Here is a 12522-nt window from a genome sequence, read left to right as displayed (position 1 = left end):
GCATTATCCACAAACACCTCTGCACGTGGAGCCAAGCAACGTCGTGGGGGCTGGTGCCCACGAGCTGCGAACAGGACTTGCGTGTCCCATGGCATCCTCTTGCCCAGCTGCTCCCAGATATCCTCACGGGAGAGAGGGCGAGGGGAGACCTCATGGGGCTGAGCACAGGCTGTATTCTGCCTTTGGCTGCTCTGGGAGGAGCTGGAGACATCCCACCACGGGGACTTGAGGGATGCTGAAGAGCCTGACCAGTGCCCAACTGCAGCTTGGGCTCCTCGCTACGGGACACGCTGGACTGGGTCTGTACCTCTGTCCCATTGCTAGAAGCTCAGAAACGCCCCAGACACTAAGGCCCACAAAGGCTGCAGCCTCCCCTTTGGGCCTGCACAGAGCTCTTTCCAGAGGAAGTCATTACAGGTGTGCGGCAGCTGAGAGGTTTCAGGCTCAGGCCAGCCAGCGCGTGGGCCGTGCCCACGCCGTTCCCGCTCTCAGGCGCGGGATCACACTAATGTTTGCTATAGGCATTGCACTCCCTGTTGGTGACCCTCTGCCCCACGGGCCACCAGAGCTGCCCGCTTTTCTCCTCTTCCCCAGCCTACCATTTCAGATGTCCCCGTTGGCTCCCCTTCAGGAGCTTCTCGCACCGTTGGAAAAGCTTTTGGTTTCCTTTATACTCAGGCATCCGAAAGAATGAGCTAAGGGGCTTTCCACAGTGACAAAGCGAGCGAGCGACGGGAGCGCGAGGAGCGCCCTGGCCAGTGGCAGAAACCCCAGGCTGCGGCCCCCCACCCAGGCACGGCCTGAACCTCCGCCGCCGGGCTGCGGGCTCGGCCAGCCCGAGCGGCGAGCCCCTGCCTCGGCGTCCGCGCCACCCGCTCGGCTGCTGGCTTTACAAGGGAGAAAGTGCCAGCGATCTGCCTTTTCCGTGAGCACGCAACTTCTCGCTTCGACTGTGTGGCACAGCTCCTGTTAGCTGTTATGTGGTTGCATTTAACTGGCAGGTGCAGGGAGAATATCTCCTTCAATAATTAGACTAGTTCATTCAAAACGGAAGAGCCAATTGGGGATTCACAGAATTGGAGAGCTTGTTTTTCTTATTATGAGTTATGAATAAGATCCAGGTGGGAGGAGAGGTAAAGAAGTCTGGAATGCGTGTTCAAGCGGCCTCTGCGTCTCTGAACTTCTACGTGTGCTTAGTGGGATTTTCAAAAAGGTCAAATAAATTTCAAGGAAGATTAGGCATCTTGTTCTGAAGATTCGTTTAATCCGATTATTTTTAAATACTGCACTCGACACTTGCGTTTATCATTAAATAATTTTGTTTCTCATCACGATGGCACAGATTTTAAATCTGTCAGGGCGCCAGTTCCTCACAGACCAGGCAATATTTCCTTTGTTTAGGTCAGTTTTGGGTGCAAAATACTCTGAAAAAGATTTCTCATGCATCCAGCATAATGGATATTGTAAATATGATTAACTAAAACACAGGTTAAATAGTGAGTGTGTGTTTTTAAATCTAATTTTACTTTTCATGTAAAAGACACCCAATACAGGCTATAAGTAAAACATCAGATAATCCAAAGAGCATTCTCAATGTCATCTATAATTAAAAAAAATAAAGTAACTGGTCAGGTTATACAGAGTGTGTGCTGATCAGCAAATAAGCACTACCTTACCATGAAAATTACATTTATAACCTTTCAAAGATGTTGATCTCTAACTGGCAAAGACAATGAAGCTTTCTGTAGAGAAGGACAAACACAAGGGCTAAAGACAGGCCGTTTAAACCAAAGCTTTCCATCCCCCAATGTAAAACATGATTAAAATTGGCAATTTAAGTCACAAACTTAAATCAGCCCATCCTGGTTCTTTTACTGGTCTCAATTCCTTCACAAACTCATCTCCTGACCTGAAACAAGGAGATTTGTCTTATGTTGTTAATAAAACCAATATTTGGATACAAGTTTTCCAAGTCCACAAAACAGCCTTGATCAGATTCAGATTCCTGCCTGCTTGATTCCCATAAACCTGGTAATTATGATTTATATCAGTTCAACGGAGGATTTAAAGAGATGATCTCTCTGTTCAGTGGTTCATACAACCCAGAGCGTCTACGACCCAAGACAGCAATTCCTCCTGATGAGGAGAGGTTTACCTCCACCCTCAGAAGGGCCGAGGGGAGAGACCACTTCTCCCTTTGCCATCACATCCCTCCAGTTCCTCGGGAACTGGGGGATGTTGTATCTTCATTTCCAGGGGTATTTTCAGTCTTACATAGTGAGAGCATTAAGCACTGAGTAAGACCATCACAAAAGTACCCTGACCAAGAAAGCACCCCACAAAGCTCTTATGGTAGGACAAACTTCACACTTCATTCAGGCCTCTTCACAACACTGTACAACTATTAATATTAGATCAAGAGCGAAGACAAAAGCACCCAGACTGCAACCTATACTTCAGCAGCAGCAGTTAAAACAGCACATTCCTCTGCTTTCTCTCCTGTAAAGCCTTTTTGAATATGGGGGCAGGACGCACTCCCAGAAGGCCAAGGGACAGCTCGCTCCGTCTGCAGGGAGCCGCAGACAGGCACCCACGGTGCTGGGAACGTCCAAGCCAGAAAGTGCCCCCCCCACCAGGCACCCCGAGACGTGTGCCTTGTTTTTCACATGTTGGGGGTTAAGATGTGTAACTGCTCACCGCAGGATACTGGAAGTTCACCAGGGAGGACTAGGCAATTCATGAGGCCAAAATCTGTTGAGAATTCCTTGAACGGGGCAGAGGCTGAAGCATTTGGGGAAATCATTGTATACCTCCCCTCTCTTACATACTCCAAGAGTGACAAAAAACACATGCTCGGGGAAGAGAAAGGCCACTGGGCTGGACAGACCTCTGGCCCAATCCTTGTGTTTTACAAATACAGCACATATTTCTCACATCAGCACTTGGACATAGCCAAAGTTTTTTGTGGGAAGGGAACCATTGCTCTAATCAGCCTCGTTAGACGACCCCCCCCACCCCCGGCCCATCCGTTCTGGATGACAGCACCTTCTTTCACCAACGCTAGCCCAAGGACCCAGCTAAGTAACTAGTTAAATAATGAAACAGCAACTCAGAACAGAGCAGAGTACCAGAGCTGGTCAGGGCTCTGCTGTAAGGACAGTCATGGACAAGAGGAGACCCCCATGGAGATGGCTTCACAAGAAACACCAGCCCAGGAGAGCAAAACCACTTAGTGAAAGAAACACAGGGCAAAGAGCTGTAGACAGCCTGCCTCTCACCCCAGAGAGATGATACTCATCCGATTAGTTCATAACCCAGGACTGCCCTTGCCCTGCACAACCAGACCTCACCATCTGCTCAATTTCCTGCAGGTCCTTCAACACATATGCTTTAGGAGAAGGAAGGGGTTAAAAGACCATCTGTTTTCTGACTAGAAAAGCCCATCCTAGAGGCAGTAACCCACAGCAAAACTCTGCTTATCGAGAATGATACTACATCCTAGTAGATTGAGATCTCTGAAAAATCCTGTTTTTAAGAAGCAGAATGAAAAGGAAAATGGGTTGAATGAAACACCCCCGGGCTGGCCACAGACTCCACAGTGACAGTGTGCTGTTCTGGGAGAAGAGAAAGGGCCAAATCACTTACATTCATTGTCCCATTTATCTCCGCCACCGATTCATCATCTGTTGGGAACTGGTAGATCTGAACACCATTACTGACCAGTTCACTTGTGATTTTGATTTTAAATTTGGTCAGCTCACTCTTGGAAATGGCATCCGATTTGGCAATGATGGGAATGATGTTGACCTAGAAAGAAAGAGAATCATAAGAAGCCTTGAGCTTTGCTCCAGGTAGTTTTTCCAAGTCTACATTGCAACTTAGGAAAACTTAAAAGTGCTCACTAAAACTACAGGATTTACCTGGCAACCCAGTAATCTCCACTAGCATAAGGAGTATGCAAGGGGGGGAAATGCGCCCTGGGAGAGCAGCAGCATTCCCACCACATGCGAGATGGTTAAATGTTCCTACCTTGCTGTCAAGCTTCTTCATTGTTACCAAGTCCAGGGATTTCAGTGAGTGGCCTGTCGGAGCAATGAAGTACAAACAAGCATGGATTCGGGTGTCGTGGTAGTTGTGCAAGACCCTCTTTATCTTCAGTTCTTCTTGCAAATAGGCTTCAAACTGAGCATCAATGAACTCGACGATGGGCTTATAGCTTTGGGGAACAGAAAAAAAGTTACACGTCTCGCAATCAGAGAGGTAAACAGACAATGCTCCTTAGCTTGCTTTTCAGAAATGAGCTGCTTGCTAGATCTCACTTATCCAGTTATCCTCTGAATAACCAGGACCAGATATCCTCTGAATCTCTCCCACTCCCCTGCTGTAAGAAATTTAAATGTTGCACTAGTGACAAGGAGATGTGGTCCTACATCAGCATCTAGCAGCCTATCTGACAAAACACATTACTGGACATTCAGCAGAGGATAAGAGAAACACCATTTAAAGGGCTAGCTATAGAGTAATCTCTTCCAGAGAAAGCGGCCACTCATATTTTGAAACATGAGGGTGAGAAGGTTTTAAAAGAAAACATAAAGTAGACTCATTCACAGCAGTCGGTAACCCTTGCTTCCTTTCAGGGAGGAAACAGCTTGCCACTCTCACAGCCTCACGTCGTGCCGGCGCAGATGCACCTCCACTCAGTACCACCTTTGACCAGCGCTCCAGGACAGGAAATCCCTGCAACTCTCTTGCAGGGCAATTTGAAATACAGGGACTGCCAGACTCGCATGTAAAGGACATTAGTGTGTTCTAAACAAAATAAAAGAAAATCTAAAAGATGCACAACAAAGCAAACCCCATCTCCAGTGCTTCTGTGAAGCTGTGGGAGGGTCTGGTGGAGAGGCTCTGGTGTAATCACACACCCTTGCCTGGCCCCACACCATGCTCCAGCCACACTGGGACTTGAGCTGCCAGAAACATTTCCCCAGGGTATTTCGCTGAACATTTATCATGCTTCCTTTGGTAAGATAGAAGAGCCCTGCCAAAAAGCGGCTGTTAAGCAAAACGGTCACTAGACCACGCTAGTGGTTTGGTGAGCAGCTTGCGTTCAGCGTAGCACAAGGAAACAAGCACAGAAATGCCCTGGAGCTCTCTGCTCCCCCCACCAGATGAATTTGGGCAGAAGGCTGCCAGCAGGACAGCTATTGTCCTGACCGCACAGGGAAAACTGCTTTGATAGCTGGAGCAGTGCTGACACCACAGGACTCTCTCCTCTCTCTCTCTCCTCCCAAAAAGATAAGGATGATTCATAAGAAAGGACGAGAACTTTATTATAAATGCCGTCTGGCCCAGCTAGGACACAAGAGGAGCCCCTGTAAGAGAGAACCAGGTCATGACATAGCCCCTCTCTGCTTCACTCACCTGTCCTCTTTGTTGATCTGATCCCCGAAGCCAACTGTGCTCACAATAGTCAGTTTGAGGTTGACATTGCTCTCCTGCAGGTCATAGGTATTAGATTTCAGCTGGACCCCAGGCTGTGAGTGAGAGGCTGGGTCACCTTCAAACTTGGTGTTAAAAAGTGTGTCCATGAGTGTGGACTTACCAAGGCCAGTTTCCCCTATTGGAGAAAAAGGAGGTCAACATGTTTTGTTCAACATTGATATGGCTCAGTCTTTCAGCATCCAAACTTTAACAGGGGTGAAATTGTAGCAGACGAAAGCAGATCTCATGCTCCAAAGAGATCGTCTGCCAAGCAGAAAGCCGCATACAAAGGGAGGTCTGTATTCCGGGCAAATTATGTTACACAGTCTAATGGCCATTAATATCATTAGAAAATAGAGATGGAAAGAAAGAGGTGAAAAGGCAAATGGGAAGGCCGCATTTGAATCCCGCACAAATCCATCACTACACTACAGAAGATGCTTTTTTCATTAAAATAGGGAGGGGTACATGGGGCTCGTTGCCATCTCCAGAAAAAGATGATCCAGATTAACATTTCTGTAATAAGCCACCACTGAAATAGCTTCCTTCCGTGCAGAAACACTGCAATGCGGTTCCAGTTCTACAACAAGTTGTGCAGTTGGTTTCTCGTACGCACAACAGATCAAGTCGGGGGATCAGCTTTCTAGTCTGGGAAGGGACCTTTTCTGCAATATCTGGTTTCTGCACATTAGCAGCTTCAGAAGTTACATAAAACGCCCAAATCCGCTTCCAATAGTTCTGCAGCACTGAACTACTGCTCAGATTCCATCTATCCATGGGAGAGCGTATTTCCTTATCTGGAAGGAAGAGACAAATCCCAGAGACGGATCTTAAATTTGTTTTAGATACGTCCTAGGGAGAACAAAACAAAACCCTCGGTGCGCTTATTTCATAGGGCAGCCTGACAACGGAGCTAGCTTTCCAAGCTCAAAGGATCATGCTAGATCCATAAGCAGTCTGCTCTGCTGCCCTGTGAAGACTGTTGTATTTTGGGGAAATGAAGATTTCTGAGCTGCCCAGTTGGCTTTTGCTGAAGTTTCAGCAGCTGGCCGAACCGCACCCATCGCGAAGGCTGCTCAGCCAGCGCGCTCCAGGACCACAAGGAGACTGTGTCTTGCCAGAGCGGCCTCCCCCTCCCTCAGCTCCCAACCGAGACAACTTCATCTTTTCCTACTCTCCTCAGAAGAAAAGAGCTTCTGATTTTTGTAAGCTTAGAGCACTGCAACAGATCCAAACTTGCATGAAATGCCCAATTCAATAAGGGGAAACTCCTCCCTTTCCTCCCCCATCCAAATCTCTGTGCCTCACCCCTGCAAGCAGGCAAACTCCTCTCCCTTGGCCCTGGAGGAGACTTCTCCAGCTCAAGGCTGCAGTACACGGCAGGCAGGGCAGGGCAAGCACGCACTGCCCTGGGGACAGCAAGCTCTGATTGCCAGGACCGTATATCAAATATCTTTCCAGAAGTCAGCAAGATTCACTAACACTTGAAAGTCAACGTACACTTTGAGCTGCAAAGCAGAACGAGGAGCCAGCTACTAGCTTGTGCCCTATCGTTGATAAACGCCAACCGGAGCCAGAACAGCCACAAATCGAGTTGCTCTTCACACCTATCTTTGTGCCAAACATTGTCTGCAACACGAGGGGGAGAAAAGAGAGTCAACACCACGAGCTGGCATTGCTCCTCTGTGCTATGTTAATGCATCAGCCGTGTTTACACCACCACCCACCAGAGCGCGCCAGCCCGAGAGGAAGGGAGGGGGCACAGAAAAGCACACGCTTATCTCTGTCAAGGAGGAGACAAATCAGTCCGACTGGAAGAGGGGGTAGGAACATCTACAAGACTGATGGCTCATTACCGACAAGCCGTGGATTCACTTGGACTCTTGCAGCCAAGTCAAGGGCCCGTTGGGTACCGCCTGGCCCAGACGGGCAGCAGGTGCACACAGCATAGCAGACCAGGGCACCACCACGGCTCGGATGGGACAGCAAGGGTTAACGCAAGCTGCGGCAGAGCCTGCCGCGACCCCGCCAGGCCTTTCTCAGGGATTCCAGGAACACGGCGGGGTAAAAAAAGACAAAAATCTAAACAGCCTGAGAAGGCTGAAGCATTTCCAGAGCCCCTGCCAAGGGTTACTGCCTGGATGGGTGGGACGGGGCAGGGAACTGGCTGGCTGCCTGCCTGCGGACGCCAGGACCCCTCCTGGGGCGTTTTGGGGCAGGGAGGCAGCAGAGGCAGCCTTGCAGGGAGCGGCGGCAGCACGCCAGGCTGCAAGCGCCCTCCTGCGCTGCTCACCTGCGTTCTCCGTCCCACGGCCGGCCCCAAAGGGCAGGGGAGAAGAGCCGAGGAGACACAGGCAATTTGTTAAGGCAGAGCATGCTTGTATACCTCCTTTAATGGAAGCTACACAGGGCCACTAAAGACAACTTTGAATTCACACACAAAGATTTTCTTTTTTGGAAGATCTAACCTGATTAGACCTGACTATACAGGTGAGAATTTCCCATCCAAATATCTGCAACTATGTGTATTAAAAAAAAAAACAAACAAAAAACAGAAAGAAAACACAGCCGTTAACAGAGCATCACAAATCTGAAGTTTACATAGCAACAATTAGATTTGGCCAGCATATAAACCAACCCCTGCACTGTTTAAATGCCCCCCACCCCTGATGCAGCATGGCATTAAAAGCCTAAAAGGGAAAAGGACGATGGAAGAGATTGAAACGACTGTCTCAGCTCAAAGAAACACGGCATTAACACTAACGGAACGACTTCAAATGGTCGCAGATTGAAGGTGCTAATAAAGTGCTTTGCTGTGTCAGACATGACCGGAGCTAGGGAGCAGTGCTACTTTGAAGGGCCAAACGCTAGAACGGTGAATTTCTGAACCTCCTGGGAGTTTCTGCCTGACACAGGCGACTTTCTGCTGGCTGGAAGATGTAAATGGTGCCGACTGCTTCTTGTAAGGACAGCAGTCCAGATGGAACAGATGGTCTGATGAAAAGGACAAGCAGCCTGTGCTCGTTCCAGCCGACAGCCCTGGAATCTTCTCCAAAAAACAGAAACAATGAATGGGGATTAAGGGAGGCAGAATTACCGTGGAACAAGCAGTGGTGTACGCAAATTGAGCGAGAGGCGTCCTTGGCAGGGAGATTAATTCCTGATGTCAGGCTTATATGCACACATGTGACTTAATCTCCAAAACTGTACTTAAGGATTACGCAACTCTGCAGTGGTCTGCTCCCCAGAAGCAGGGCTGGCAATGCGCTGTGGGGTGGACAAGGTAGGAACAGAGACCTTTATTGTTAGATTTCTACATCAGGAAGCTCAGACAGCTATTGAAAAGCAATAGCATTGTGCCTTTGAGTATGGGATGGATTTTTGCTTTTAAGTCTCCTGGTTTTCAGATAAAAATAGACAGTAAGAAACACCACAGCAGTGAGACTCTGGATATGCGGCAATCCTAAGCCAGTGTCCTGAAAGCGCCATCCACTCTTAACACCTCACAGCCTGCCAGGCTCGAGAGGCTCTGCCAGGCTCCCTGCACCTTCTTGCGGTTTCCTGAGACGGCTCCCTGCTCACACCTGCACTTGCGTCTGCTGTCTGCAATGCTCTAGGGAAATGGTTCATCAAATCATTTTCTGGCAGAGTGGTGGCACCACCTGCAGAAACACGGCTCATACATATGCAATAAGGGTTGGGGGCAAGCCCCACTCTCTTCCTCTCAGCCACTGCATGTAGAGGTCCTCTGCCTCTGCTTTGGGACCCAGCTGCCTTCCCTGCGCTGCCTAGGCAGGGCCTTGCTCCACTCTCCAGGTCTCTCTGGGTGAGCTCTCCAAAGCTGGGGACCAGGCAAAGTCTGCGCCAAAACACACCAAGCATCACTGCTGCAGGAGCGAGCGATCCTTGCCGTCGGCTGGTATCACAAAGAGGCACACCACAAGATGCGCAGGCAAGAAACAAGAGGGCTGCACAAGGCCGGTCGTTCTAGGTGAGGTGGAAAGGCCCTGCCCATCCCGTTACCATGCCCTGCCACTGACGCTGGGCACCAGCTAAGGCAAAGGAGGAAAAGAAGAAGCCGCATAGGCAGCAAACGCTCCTTCACTACCTTCTCCACCGTCCCCAGGCAGGAGAGGTATCTTGGTGCATTATGTGTCTCAATGGCTTCTTTCTTCCACAGAGGTTTTGGCATCCAAAGCATCCCACGGCAGGAAGCTGAACTATACACTGTGAAAGCAGTACCTCCTTTTCCTTTTTGAGCCTGGTGATTCAATTTGCTATCCCCTCATACATGTTATGCGAAATAACAAGCAACTGCTCACTGGTCGCCTTCTCCGCATCACTCAGGATTTAAGAGGTCCTGATCATATCATCCTTAACCGACTCTCTTAGAGGACAGGGTAGTGCTTGGCATATTTAGTTGTTCAGAGGCATGGAGCAGCTCTCAGATGGATTCACTGCAAGAGAGAGCAACACCTGTCCTTCAGGAGATTAACAACCCACGGCTCCAGAGATCAAACAATCCAATCTTAAAGAAAATGTATATGCATGCACAGCCCTTTCATGTGAGGAAACGGGAGCTAATCCAGCGTAGCAGGTTTGCTGAGGCAAGCCCTGAGGCAGCTCAGCCTGATAAGGCTGTCTCTTATGGAGAGAGGAAAAAATAGTTCTTTTCATCTGACAGGCATACAGAGATGCTGCACAGTTCATCCATCACAAGGCAAACGCTGGGCTTTGGAGGGCAAGAAGAGGAACAAGGGTTCACAAGAGATGCTCAAGTGCCTTGAAGGACTAGACAGCCTCCCAGCCTCCGAGCAGACGTACTGCTGCCATCTGCCCCAGAGACCAGCGGCGAGGGGGCTGAGGAGACCGATGACTTTTTGGTTGGAGAATCCCTGTTCCCTCCTCGGCTGGTCGCACCAGTGACCATAAAACCAATCATTTGGCAGCTTCCAGGCATTACAGATTCATCACCCCACTGAAGGCTGCCCGCTGGAGAGCGGACAGCAGCTCTGCATGAGGAAACCTGTGCCCGTCCCTCCTTTCCCCAGCTGAGGAGAGCTCCTGCGTGCCAAGCAGCTCCCTTGTTCGGAGCCCAGGACGAGGGTAAACTTACTTGCATCTTTACAATAACCCAGTTGGGGTAACGCCTCAGAATATACTCCCGTGGTCCCCATGATATATTACCCTGAATCCAGGGTAATTCCAGCACAGATTGAATGCTGAAAAGCCAAAAACTGCTGGGTCCTGTTTGGAAGCTGCTGAATACATGTGACACAAATAATAGAAATACTGCCTCTCTCTCCCCCCAAAACAGGGACCGTTCTTTGTGAGAGTCCTCGAGCAGGTTTGGTACAGCCCCTGGCAAAAGGGAAGGTACTGCAGCAAAATAGCGGTTTTTCATTGCACTGAATAGGCTGCTTAGGACAAATCCCCTGCAAATCCTGGGAGGAAGGAAGAGAGAAATTCCTGCTTATAATGGGATACCAGTCTAATACAACTATAATCTACCCTGACCAAAACTGAGAAAGTTCACAAAAAAATTCTCAGCCTGTTCCTCCATCTCCCTGAGCAATGCAGCCAGCACAAACACCCTGTCTCAGCCATTAAATACTTCTCCAGTCCCTGCACTGAACCAAGAGGCAACGAACATTTAGCACTGAAGCTTTAGGAGAAAACAATGACACTGAGGGATAAAATATAAGAGAAACCATTCACAATCCCTAACTTATTCTGGGAGGTTTGCTCATTTACTCTGTCCTTGGCTCTAGTCTCAAAGAGGAGACAGCTTTCAGCAGGAGAACAGCTAAAAATTGCTCTAATCTGGATGTACTGCTGAGAGCCACTTCTGAAGCTTTCCTTGGCTCTGCCACCAGGAGCCAGAGGAATCAGCGGCTCAGATCCAGTATGGTGCAGAGTAAAATTGCCACTGGATTTTTCCTCCAACAAATGCTACACACAACTTAAAAATGGGGAAAACTGAAGTGCATTTCCGTCATGTTCAGTGGCCTGACTACGGGGATCAGTTCGCCCGTTTCCTGTTTTGTTGGCTCCAATTCTCATTCGCTCTCTGCATTGTCAATTTTACACCCCAAACTCCTGTTGTACCAGTGAGACCCAACAGACTAAACGACAGGTGGATTCCAGGTCTTGTTTGTTTTCCTTCTGCAGGATGTTTAAGAGTTCAACTTTGTTACTAGAAGTTAACAGAGGCTCAGGAGAAGACATTTTAAAGCCTGAGGCCCTCAATTAAAGATGTGCAGACCTTTGTCTAATGAAACTTATTAAGATTTTCTATACAATTTCTTTATTTCAAGATCAACCACGTCTGTGTTGTTACTACTCATAAAAGACTGACATTAATAAAGAACGCACATTAATCTTGGTGAGCTTTTGTTATTCACACTGACATGTGATTAATGCATTCCTCTTCTGCTCTGCAGAGGAAAGCAGAGGTAGTCAACTGCTTTCCACACATCAAGGTGAACGTATAACCACAAGAGGCATTTGCTGCCGCACGTGTAACTTCTAGGGAAAAAAAACAGCAGCTCAGTAAGCACAAAAGGAAATACTGTAAGACTTCAGTCTTTGGGACAGGAGAGTTTCACTAGGTCAAATCACACTCACGTACTGTGGAAATCACCTAGCGACTCAGCCTGACAGTGACCTCCACTTGTCAACAAAGGTTATCATCTCACAGGAACGCCACGGTCAGGGAAAGTTTTCCTCTCAGCTCCGTTTAACAGGGCTCTGCTTTCCTTGCTGTACTCCTCTCGTCTCAGACTTAACCCTGTCCTGGGTGAGCACTAGGGTCCACACCACACGCTGGATCTCTCCTGGAAAGGGACGCCTAACTTCTGTGCAGCTGGCGAGCTGACCCCCAGCTGAGATGAGCCCCAGGAGGCATCAGCTGCTGCTGCTGCTGCTGCCGCCCCTCCTTCACGCCAGGCACCGCCGGGAGCATCTGCAGACGCGGCTACCTCTGAGCAGCCACGGCCGCACAATAACCTTCTGCTCCCAGGGACGGGGCACGGGCATCAG

General features: G+C 49.0%; 1 protein-coding gene across 13 annotated transcripts in view; it reads right to left on the bottom strand.

Moving 5' to 3' along the window:
* Window positions 1-12522, bottom strand: part of SEPTIN6 (septin 6) — a 32552-nt gene that overhangs the window by 13293 nt on the left and 6737 nt on the right. For all 13 annotated transcript variants that reach the window (XM_068956973.1, XM_068956978.1, XM_068956980.1 and 10 more), the window contains exons 3-5: window positions 5422-5617; window positions 4030-4216; window positions 3646-3807 (exon numbers count right to left, since the gene is read on the bottom strand). In XM_068956973.1, the coding sequence (XP_068813074.1) occupies window positions 3646-3807; window positions 4030-4216; window positions 5422-5617 (545 nt within the window). The remainder of the gene's footprint in view (window positions 1-3645; window positions 3808-4029; window positions 4217-5421; window positions 5618-12522) is intronic.

This window comes from Struthio camelus, chromosome 11 (assembly GCF_040807025.1).
Source record: "Struthio camelus isolate bStrCam1 chromosome 11, bStrCam1.hap1, whole genome shotgun sequence".
Classification (NCBI taxonomy): domain Eukaryota; kingdom Metazoa; phylum Chordata; class Aves; order Struthioniformes; family Struthionidae; genus Struthio; species Struthio camelus.
This window is presented reverse-complemented; position numbering and strand designations above follow the sequence as displayed.